Source organism: Homalodisca vitripennis, chromosome 6 (assembly GCF_021130785.1).
Source record: "Homalodisca vitripennis isolate AUS2020 chromosome 6, UT_GWSS_2.1, whole genome shotgun sequence".
NCBI lineage: Eukaryota > Metazoa > Arthropoda > Insecta > Hemiptera > Cicadellidae > Homalodisca > Homalodisca vitripennis.
The window spans coordinates 121,974,952-121,986,845 of record NC_060212.1 but is presented as its reverse complement, the minus strand read 5'-3'; the positions used below and the strand labels follow the sequence as shown (position 1 = coordinate 121,986,845).

The 11,894-nt window shown below is 32.5% G+C and overlaps 1 protein-coding gene across 2 annotated transcripts; it reads left to right on the top strand.

Moving 5' to 3' along the window:
- Window positions 1-1,554: 1,554 nt before the first annotated feature.
- Window positions 1,555-11,514, top strand: LOC124364864 (alpha-aspartyl dipeptidase). 2 transcript variants are annotated; one of them, XM_046820658.1, is made up of 6 exons: window positions 1,555-1,608; window positions 4,179-4,270; window positions 5,360-5,514; window positions 8,044-8,217; window positions 9,179-9,324; window positions 11,317-11,514. In XM_046820658.1, exons 1-6 carry the CDS (start codon window positions 1,571-1,573, stop codon window positions 11,396-11,398), a joined length of 687 nt encoding a protein of 228 aa, XP_046676614.1. In that variant the 5' UTR covers window positions 1,555-1,570; the 3' UTR covers window positions 11,399-11,514. The 2 variants fall into 2 exon arrangements, with proteins under 2 accessions (XP_046676614.1, XP_046676613.1); XM_046820657.1 differs by lacking the exon at window positions 1,555-1,608 and adding an exon at window positions 1,618-2,021.
- The last annotated feature ends 380 nt before the right edge of the window (window positions 11,515-11,894 follow it).

Sequence of the window (11,894 nt, the reverse complement as noted above, 5' to 3'; positions counted from 1 at the left end):
CATACATTTTTCTAGAATTTTTATTATTAAAGAAAACCATCAGAATAATTGCAAAAAAGGAAATTAGAGATATTTGCAGACCAGAATTCAAATATCTAAAACTGTTGACACTACCCTGCCTCTATATTTTAGAGACGTCCCTTTTTTCAAGACAAGGTGCAATCCTATAAGAGGTAGTGACATACACTCTTATAAAACTACAGGTAGGGATAAATACCAAACTGGAGATACAGAACGTTAGCTTAGGAGCGCTTGTCTTCTCAGACATGAGTTCAATTTATGAACCAATTGCTCAATTCAATAAAAATGCTGGGATGGTTAAGGCATATAAAAACCGTGTAAAACCATGTTGATTTTAAAAGCATTCTATAGGATAGACAAATTTATGACTCACGTTTGGAGACCACACGATTGACTAACTGACATTGGAGGCAATGTTATTCACTACCTACATTAATTTGTTCAATGTAGTGATTGAATGGAAAATTTTAGTATATAGGCTATTTCCCTTTAGTGCGATAGCATGTCTGTGTTTATACTCAATAAAACATATTGTTAATATGTATATAAGTGTGTGTGTGTGTGTGTGTGTGTGTGTGTGTGTGTGTGTGTTTGCATTTTAAAGCTTAATTCAGTTTTTACAAGATTACCGCCCCGATTTTAACATTTCTTCTTGTAATGTTTTCTATGATCACTTTCAGTACGTGTTATTTTTTGTTTTTCTGAGGACTTAGATCTAGTCCTCAGACCGAAGGACGCTGGCAAATCGGAGTTTGCAGGGCCATCAACAAGAGTTACCTTCCTTCCTACCAGATTCATGTACTACTTTATTAGGGGTAATATTGGTATTCCGCCCCTGTACTTCTGGCTTGACCATCAGAGGATTGGCCTCCTAACCCCCAGTGGACTGAGCAATCAAGCCGCTCTTCCTGAAGGGATTCACACTGCCTTAGAACTTTTGTTTGCAGTTGCCACACAATCTTTTTAGAACTTCGTACGACGAGAAGCAGGTCGGGGTAACTTGTGTAACTTCGTCTCGGACACGTCCCACACCAGTTCTTTGATGCATGATCTCAGTTTTTCTGGTCTCGGAACAAACGGACGGACAGGGGCTTGCCCGAGACAATGCAGAATCCGACATTTATGCATTTATTTTGCATTTATGTTACTACCCGATAAAGGACCGAAGTGGGTGGCGTCTGAACTCCGCCGAAGCTACACATTGTCAGAACGAATTCTCACAGCTAACCAACAGGGGAAGAAATGGGTAATGAGGAGAACTGAAGAGTTAAAGAGAGGTTGATGCACAGAAAAGAGGTGTGGAATAAAGGAAGTGAGAAGACCACTGGAGTTTCCAGAGTCTGAAATAGCCAAAGATGGTCAATAAAGTACAAAGTTGTGGGATCTCGTTTGGAAAGGAAACAAAATAAGATCTCTTGGAAGGAGCAACGTCACAATTAAGTATAAGTAGTGATATACTCAGCTATGGTAATCCCATGGTTCATGTTACGTACTCATGTAAAATATGAGAACAGCTGGGGCCAGCAGCGATATGGCAACATCGCCTAAAATGCCAATGTGTCATTTTGGCGCGGGCTACTCTAGTCGGTAAGTCACCGTAAGTCTTTGAGTAGTGTAGTTCAGTTCAGTTCTGAATTTAGGTTCAGCTCACGAGATACAAATAGAGCCTAGACAAGTTCAGATATGGGATAGTAAATAAAGTTGTGTTGATATTTGAGTGGATGATAAGCCTAATGAAATGTGACTGAAAAGAATCGATCTTTTTGAAGTTCTTCTAGTGAATTTCCCCTCTCTAATACGTGTAACTGTTCTGGAACTACAATTGTTGACATAAATCGTGTCTTGAGGTTATAGAAATAATTTATTAAGTTTTAGTTTTAAATAGTGGATAAAGCAAACACAATGTCTGCTAGACAATTACTACTTCTATCAGCTGGCACTATATTTGGTTCAGAATTTCTCCAGTATGCAGCAGATGATATTAAATCTTTTTTAACAAGGTATGATCAAGTAATTTAGAGGTTAAAAAAAAAATATCAGAATTTGCCAAAAAACATAGGCTTAATACCTTTAGGAGAAAAATATGTTATTTTATGGTACTCTGGAACTGTCTTTTGGAAAAATTACTGTAGCACTAGGATATTTTATATTAATAATTTAGACCCAGCCTATTCATTTTTTCACTATGCCTTTAAAATGTACTGACCTGTGGGCTAGCCCATTTCCGTTATATTTTTTGGTATTTTATAGGTGTATTCGGGTACGGTCCAATAAGCGGACCCGGTTTTTTATATCGAAATTGGCAAACGATATTACTTAATCATAACCATCGATATAATCAATCGATACTGATGAATTGTTTTTAACAACTTAAATAATCTATATGAACAGCTGTAAACACTTTCAAATAATACAAGGTAATATTTTAAATTTCACGTAACATTGTGTATTAAAATGGCCGTCAATCTTAGGAAGCTTCACGAAATTGCTTTAAAAGACGATAAAATATGTTTTTTATGGCTTCAGGATGTTGGGTTAGTACCTAAGAATCCATTATGTGATATTTGTGGAAAGGTAACAAATGTAACTGTCAGAGGAGCTAACATGGTCGTCTTCAGATGCAAAAAAAGAAGGTAATGGTGGACACAACTTTAGTAAAAACGTTTTCGTTCTGTTTCATTTAGTTAAAGTTATGAGTTTCCCTGATTTTGGTTATGTTCATTTATTATTTGTTATCATTAAATTCACATTTTAATTTAAACATATGATTGTTATTACTTTTATATCGATTGATAGTCTATGATTCGATATGCGAATATTAGGTATCGATGATTATATTCTTCGATATAAAAAACCGGGTCCGCTTATTGGACCGTACCCGTGTATTCCTATGGCCAATAATAAGGATTACTAAGGTTTAGGCTACTTTAACTACATTACTTGAAACTATATAAAACCACATTATTTTTTTATATCAGGAAGGGCTTTTTTAGGCGGTTTGCAAAGAATGTTCCGAATTGTTTTAAATTCTTTATATTTTAGGTTATATTTAAATTAGCCTAGGCTAGTCTATTGAGGTAGACTTTAATGGCCAACACTCGTTAGTTGATTCTTATTATCGAATGGATTGATTGTTTTGATCCAAATGAATAATTCAATATTAGGCTGGAGTATAATAAGAGGCCCTCACTACAATAGAATCATTTTTATGATTATCTAAACTATAGAAACATAAATGTTGAAACAAATTACATAGATATTTTAAATTATAATATAATTTAGTTGTTTTAAATCTAAAATATTAATAATTTATTGATGAACAAAAAACGTGTAGAGTACGATATGCAGACCCACTTTTTTATATCGAAATTAGTAAACAATAGCCTATTACTTAAGCATAACTATTGATATAACCAATCGTTACTGATTAATTATTTTGAACAATTAATCTAAAATCTATATCAACAGCTGTAAACACTTTCAAATAATACACATAATTGTATTATTATTATATATACGATTACGTGTTTATTGTTTTTTATATATAGTCTATATATATATATATATATATATATATATATATATAATTTCAATAAACATTGAATCACAAAAAGTACTTGCTCCGCCGGGAGTCGAACCCGGATCTCTCACTTGCCGGGTATGTTTATATATATATATAAACGCATAAAAACGTTTCTTTCAGTGAAAGAAATGGCCAAATACAAAATAATTGAATCGTAAAAAGTGAGGGCTCTGTGATGTAACGGTAGCATATTCACCCGGCAAGTGAGAGATCCGGGTTCGAGTCCCGGCGAAGCAAGTACTTTTTGTGATTCAATGTTTATTGAAATTATATATATATATATATATATATATTTTTTAACTTTGACTACTTAAATGAATGCATTTTTGTAAACTGTATACTTCTATTGTACTGGAGAGGGGGATTTTCAGATCAAAATCTTTATTAATACCTGAAATATGCTAACTTTTGTATATATTACTCATTTCCGATTCTGTACAACCAAATATATTGATTCTGTATAAATTGAAGTTTACAGACTTAATCATTGGTGCTTATGACATACAGTAAGTTATAAAGTGGTGAGCAGAAAGTAGAGGTGAATGTATTTTATAATTTAGTGTTTTTTTTTCAGGAACAATGTGTGCAGAATACTGTTCATTCCGTATGCTTTACATGACCACGATGCATATGAAGATAAAGCTAGAAAAGCTTTTGGGAAAATGGGTATGTTTCTGTAACATATTTGTATACAGCAATGTCATATATGTAATAAGAAACTATATCAAATAATGTATCATCCAAGTATGTTAGCTACTTAATATGAAATATAATTTAGATAAAATAATGTGCTGTTATCAGATTATTCATTGAAAGAAACATTAATATATTTTTACACTAGAGATATACTGTCCTACTGAATGAAATATGAATGTGTAAATACATAATTAAATTCTAGTAAGTATTTTTGTTTAACGTTGCAGTAGACCATTACAAATTAAAACTCTAATAAAATGTAATTGCAACAGTGTTTGCTAATGAACCAAAGAAACCAAATTAAATGTTCTATTGAGGTGACACTCTTTTGTTAAAATAATTATAACCACAATAAAGATGTTTTGAGATGAATTTTCATGTCTCGAGAACTGTTATTCTTGATATTGTAACCAGCCAGTGAGGTTATCACATGTTGTGTTTCGGCTGGGTCCAAAAAGTGCTCTCAAACATGCGCAACCCCAAACAATTGGTTTTGACATTTCTTACCTGATATAGTAATGAAACAAGAGTAGTTTTTTAAAATCCAATTGTCATTGGTGATGAAAATTGGATTTAATACGTTACTCAACAATCCAAGCAATACTCAATGGAATCTACTGGTACAGACACATGGAATCCAAAAACAAGAATTAAAAACGACAGTGTTGATGCAAAAAGTTATGTGCACCGTATTCTGGAGTAGAACAAACTTTTTGTTCGTTAAATGTCTTGCCTTAGCTGAGACCATTAATGTTTCATTACTGTGAGATGTGTAGGCTACTAAAACAATCAGAAGTGAACCTCGTTCTATCCCTTGATATGACGATTGGGCATGGTACCTGAGATTTATATGAATTGAATAATGTATATTAATTGTTTTTGTTAATTTAATCTGATTTCCAAAATTGAAAACCTCATATGTGTATGATATAGTTTAAGTATAATTAATTCTGAAACATTGTTTAAGCATGTAATATTGTATAGATTTGTTTAGTAAGTTGTTTGATCTATTTTTGCATTATAAAATTTGTAATAAAATTGTATAATCTGGCTTGTCAGGTTTTGAGGTGGAGAGTATTCACAGATCTAGAGATCCGCCTCGTTCTGTAGCCTCTGCTCAGGCAATATTTGTGGGCGGAGGAAACACGTTCAGGCTTCTCAAGGCTCTACATGACAATAAGCTCGTCCTGCCAATCAGAGAGAAGGTTTTACAGGTAAAGTATCACTTACTTTTACGTTACAAGAATTTAGTTGATATGACAATTGTTTACATAAAATAGTAATGTTTGTCTGGGCAACAAGCTTGTGATGTTTGGTGGGATATATAGAGAAATATACTTTACCCTCACAGAAATATGTAATAATAGGAATAATTTAGATCACTTCAAAGGGAGAATGATCAAACATGGGATTAAACATGCGACTATTCTGTAAAAAGAGACATTTTTTACATCTCCCTGCAGACAAAAGAGAAAATTGTCTCAGGCTGCTGAGTGATAGGCCTCTATGATGTACTGTTTTACTGGCACATGAGGGGTCAGCTTTGAAATTTAAAATAAACTTTTGTGAAGGTTTAAAAATAAAAGTAAATCTTCTGAAATAAATAAAGTTCGAAAACTAAAATAAAACTTCTTCTTAAAAATAATAACTGGAATTAAAATTAAAATAAAAACTTCTTGATGACTTTTAAATTCAAACTTGTAATATATTCTTCACTTCCAAAATGTACAAAGTTCTTACAGCTTGTCTTTTATTCAATTTTCAAAATTCAAACATTCACACTCTAATCTGTCTGGCAATTCTTCACTTTAATTTATCTTCAAAATTCAATTATATTTGTTACTAATTTTCTTTATTTTACTTTAAAAGTATTCTTCAGTGTTAGAGATTTAAAAATAAAAAAATTCTTCAGTGTTAGAGATTTAATAAATCAAAAAATTGCTGAAAGCATCTGTAATAACCACAAAACTCTTTTAGTATTTTTACATAAAATTTTATATACATGTACTCACTGCACCAACAAGTTTTATATTGCACAGATCAAAAGGACAAGTTCCTAAATTCCCATTAAATTTAATTTTTACAATATTTCTTTTCCCAAAATTATTACAAAATAACTAAGAATGTATATTGACTAGACTCCTGTTAAAAAGTTCATTTACCCGCAGGTTCGATGACAATTAGCAAAAAGATTTACTCTAAGCACTATTTAATCTACTCGTTACAATCACTTCCGATGAACTGAGATGGAGGTACGGTACGTCTACCTCACCCCACCTCTCAATTTCGTTATCAAACACTGCCATCTGCGATGCGCGCCTCGCCGATAGCAGCCTCTTTTGTACAGTCCAGCCCTTATCATTCATCTGGACCTACTCCTTCCACCGGTAATCCAGTTACCCCAGAATTATTATTTAATACAATCGGTACAACCAAAACCATTACCATTAAACCAAATCCCTTAGATGGACATGTATCATAATAATTCTTGTGTACTTAGAAATGAAAATGAAAAATCTACAGATGAAATCTGTATCTGTAGATGCAATCATTGATGTGCTCAGTAACTTTGATCCTTATGACCTATTAATGTATGAAAATGCATTGTATAAATGGCCTGAGTTCTACTAATGTTAATACAATGTCTGTTTTCAGTAGCAATGGTCCAATACACTTTAGTAATACTGGTTAAATTTATGTTGAAACTCATTATAGTATTATTTGTATCAATTTAACAGGTCTCAATAATAAGTTTCTCATTTAAAAAAGTGTTTAATAGGCCAAGGTAACCCTGTCTTGATTTGCTTGTCCAAACACTGATTCACTGCCACAGAGGCAGACTTTTCTTACCCAAGTGGCTACTACTCACATTGTAGATCAGGTTTGTATAAGGGAAAGGGCTTTAATATTTGTCTCCAACAAGTATAATGCTAGAATATGTAATGCTTCTGTTTTCTCCAAAGTTTTAAGTTTTCTCTATTTCAATAAAGACAATTTGAAATTGATAAAAAAGAACAGGATCTTTGCTTTGACCACCTTCTGTGACTTGATCAAGTCATTTGAATGTGTTGACTATTGTAATATACTGAGTAAATAAAAATATTATGGAGTTGATGGATCTAGACTTCTGTTTTTTTGATCGTACCTAAACGATAGTAAACACATGTATACATTGATGGGAATTGGTCCCCCAGTTGAAAATCCCTGATGTTCTTCAGTGATCAATCCTGGGCCCATTGCTCCTCTTAGTATCAATACATAATTTTCCATCATCTGTCGACGCACATAGTACCATACTTTATGTTGATAATAGTACTTTCTTAAACATTACACCTAATATCAATGACCTCGCCCTTGGCTCAGAACACAGTAACTGAAGCTAATAATTGATTTAGCTAATGGTTTCCTACCAAATGAAGTCAAGACCCAAAAAATGGTATTTAGCCTTTAAAACACTGATTATTTCAATCTTAATAGTGATTTTGTGACATCTGTGAAGTGTTTAGGAATTTTTATTGACGAAAATCTGACATATTATTAAGCATTTTAAGGATTTCATTTCACTGAATGTAATCCACAAGGAAGGAATACTAATAATTTATATTTTACTTTACTATTGAATAAACTACAAAATTGGTAGCCTATTTGTCGTACATTCCTATGTATGCAGCAATACAGTTTTTAGTTATAGGCTTAGGTAAATAAAAGTGTTAAACACTACATTGATTCTCTATACGTTTCAGGAAGGCACTCCTTACATAGGAGCTAGTGCAGGAACCAACGTAGCCACGGTCAACATCTGTACTACCAACGACATGCCGATTGTGTATCCTCCGACATTTGCTGCGCTCAACCTAGTTCCTTTCAACATCAACCCTCACTATATCGAGCCTGACCCTGGCTCTCAACATATGGGTGTAAGGTGTTTACTAACCCAGCTAGACAACACTTACCATCCTCAGTAGTGTCATGCTAATTAATAAGTTATTAGTATTCATTTTATTGCCATGGCTTATATAAAACATTGACATTGTCCACTTGGTGTTATTTGTGTAATGCTACAACTAAATTTCAAAATAGTATAATTTATTTTTCTGTTTATTTCCTCTCAATTTAAGATCTAGAACTATATAAATTTCAATTACCTATGTACACTAAAATATTAAAAACTTGTGTTCTAAAAATTGATTTGTAAAAAATAAAACCAACAATAACTTAAAACGAAAATAATTATGAAGATTTGCAATAATATACAGAAACACGTACATTATAAAATAATAGTTATAAATATATACAGGGAATAAATAAACATTAGTTTTGTAAACACTGTAAGTATATAAATAGTGAAGATACAAATTAAAATAGATTGAATATTAAAGGTACATCAGTATTGCTCTATTTAAAAAAAAACTTACTTAGACAAAAGTTGTAGCCCAGTCATCTTCGTTGATTACTTTAATTTCTAGAGAGCGTTATACAGGTTAGTTCCTAAACGTAATATAATTTTATGTGCACACAGTATTCTTCTGTGTTTTGGATTTCTTTTTTAATATTATAAAACAAAATAAAGAAATAAATCATAAAATATGGAAAAAATATTTCAGAGTATGAAAAAACTTAATATTTCAAATAAGGGAAGGATCCTAATTAATTATTTTCTCGCACAACAAGTATAAAGATACAGTGTGGGTTTGAACTTTGAACCCTCAGATTCAAAGTCTGTCATTCAATCTTATGAGCCATCCAGTAGTAATGAAAACTCTTGTTAAAATGGACAATCATAGTTTATTGTAGGTTAAAGTAGATTGTCCTAAAGTAGCATTTAATATCTGTGCCATAGGCACCTGGTGCATAACTCCCTACTATGTGATGTTGTAGGAGACGAGAGAGCAGCGGATACAGCAGTACTTTGAATGTGAAGAGTGGTACCCGGTGCTGGGACTGAGGGAGGGGAGTATGTTGCTCATCCTTGGAGAGAAAGCGACGCTTAAGGGGTTGTCTCAAGTCGCCAAACTTTTCACCAAGTAAGTTGAATCCAATTGTTCTAATAGGTAGCGGATGTGAAATCGTAGAATTGGAATTACAATTTATGGAGTAGTTTGATGTATTGCAAAGTTAGCATATTTTATAATTTTAAAAAGAATATTACCACCTCAACTCATAAAAATTCCCTAAGAAAACAAATTTTTTGTAATCTTTTTAAAACTTCTAATACCACAATCATGAAAAGTAAAATGTATTGCACTTTTAAAACAATGTATAAAGCAATTTCTTATACTATCACAAATATAGTCCTTCTATGACATAAATGTTATTCGTTTAAACTGATTAATTTAAAATGTAAGTTTAACATCTCTTGCCTTAAGAGACTCTGTACAGCAAATCCACAATATCCCAAGGTGTAATTGTGTTAAAATGTACCAACATTAGGCACTGCGCCACTGGCTGATAAAAATGTTAACATTGTGGACTATAGCTATAGAAGTGACCACATAAAACATGTTCGCTACCATAGATTATATGATTATTGTGTGTGTCATCACTGCAGACATTCGGTAGTCAAAGTGTTAAAAAAATAACAGATGCTTCTCGTCTTCTTTGACCATTATAGATAAAGGAAAAGCTTTCAATTTGGTGAACAGCAATATTTTATTAAAGGAGCTAGAAATTATAGGGATTTGTGGTATTGTGTTCACGTAGTTCAACAACTATGCGAGTGAGAGGTGGCTGGTTGTTTCTATCTGCAAGGGGTGCAGCGATCTATTGTCGTTTGATTGTGGTATAATCTAAGGCAATATATTATATCCTGCATTTTTTTAAAATTTACTGTACACAATAACATAGCTAAACTTTAATTAAATGGGAAACTTTCTGTTTGCAGATTATTGATGTTTATTAATTACTTTTTGTAGAAAGTGACAAAAGTTTCCTCATTGGATCTGGTAATTATTTCCAAATTGATTTGTCACAAAAATGGAAAAAAAGTGGAAGGAAGGAAGTTGAAGCCTGCACTCCTGGTTCCAAGAGAGACCCTTTTACTCAGTAAAAGAATTCTTGAATTGGAGAGCCGACTCGCAGAGAATGTGAAGACCTAGGCAGTTAATGACAACAAACCTGGGAAAAATTTTAAGATAATATGTATTTGACGCAATTTCCTTCTTGATGAATGTGAAAATAAAGAATTGTCTTGTCTTGTCATTAGTTTTTTTTTTTTTTTTGCTTTTTATCGACATATGTACAATTTTTGACATCTTGACAGAACAGCAAACTACATTTTTGGACTTAACAATAGATGCTGACCTTCCCTGGACCGTTCACACTAATGTACTAAGTAAGAAACTTAGCTATAGAATCTATGTGGTGGATACATAGAATGAAATGGATAGAAGGACTGGTGGCTGCAAAGACAGTGTATCATGCCCTGGTGGAATCCCACATCAGATACGGCCTAATTGTGTGGGGAGGAACCTCCGAGCACAACCTCAAAAGAATACTTGTCCTTCAGAAAAAAGCCATAAGAGCAATTGCCAGCCTCACCCCAATGGAAAGCTGTAGAGAGGCTTACAAAACACTTTAAATCTTGAGTCATGGCTCTGTATATTCATGCAGTGGTTATGCGTATTGATCAACTGGAATTGCCAAGAGGTAAGGACACCTCGAGTCTACAACACTCGAAGAGCTGCTGACTACCAACTTCCTCCTCATTATACTGTACTACTAAATACACGAAAAAAACCATCTTATGCAGGATGGAAATTCTACAATGAATGAACAACGCTTCAAAGATAACTGTACAACTGGCTTGTGAAACGTCCAGTCTACACGAATCAAGAGTTCTTCATTTTGACATTGTAAATCAAGAGTTTAATCTATTTTATTATAACCTTAACTCCATTACATTTCTTGAAGAATTTTTAAATAAAGATTTTCTGTTTTCTGATCCTTGTTATTCATTTAAGATACACCTAATTATGTTTTAAAATTTGTATCATTAATATTTAATGGTTTTGTTTCAGAGATGAAAAATCCAAAGAGTTTCCAGTGGGTTCAGACCTGAGTTTTTTGCTGAAGAATGGTAAAAAGACAGCTGAATGCTGATTTTGCACAAGCTGTGTTATTGATCTCATCAATAGAATTGAATAAAAGTTATATAAACATTTTTGCTCTGTAAAATAGCTGAAAGAGAGAGTAAATTACATGTATATGGTCTATTTCATGGCGTACAGTACTTTAATTATATTTCATATTAAAATATGTGACAGTAAGAGATATTTTCATAGTTGAGGCGCTCAGAATACAAATAGCCCAACCCAAAATTATAGTTTTGAGATATTCAGTATTTGTTTTGGCCAAAAATTAAATATTTTTAAAACTTTTATTTTTTTACTGGATATTGAAAATTTGTGATTGCATTATGGAAAAATAGTACTTTTATGTTGTTTAATATATTTGTATATATTTTTAATATTTTTTATAAAAATGTGGGTTAGGCCATTTGTTGATTATCAATTTTATTAATTATTTATAAGTCAATGTGGTTTAGGCCATGTGCATTTTTTAAATAAATGAATTTTTTGCACAAAAACACAATTTA

Coding starts and splice junctions, on each gene's coding strand:
- LOC124364864 (XM_046820657.1), top strand. CDS start 1,924: ATGTCTGCTAGACAATTACTACTTCTATCAGCTGGCACTATATTTGGT. Junction 2,022..4,178: donor ATTAAATCTTTTTTAACAAG/GTATGATCAAGT, acceptor TTTTTTTTTCAG/GAACAATGTGTGCAGAATAC. Junction 5,515..8,043: donor TCAGAGAGAAGGTTTTACAG/GTAAAGTATCAC, acceptor TATACGTTTCAG/GAAGGCACTCCTTACATAGG.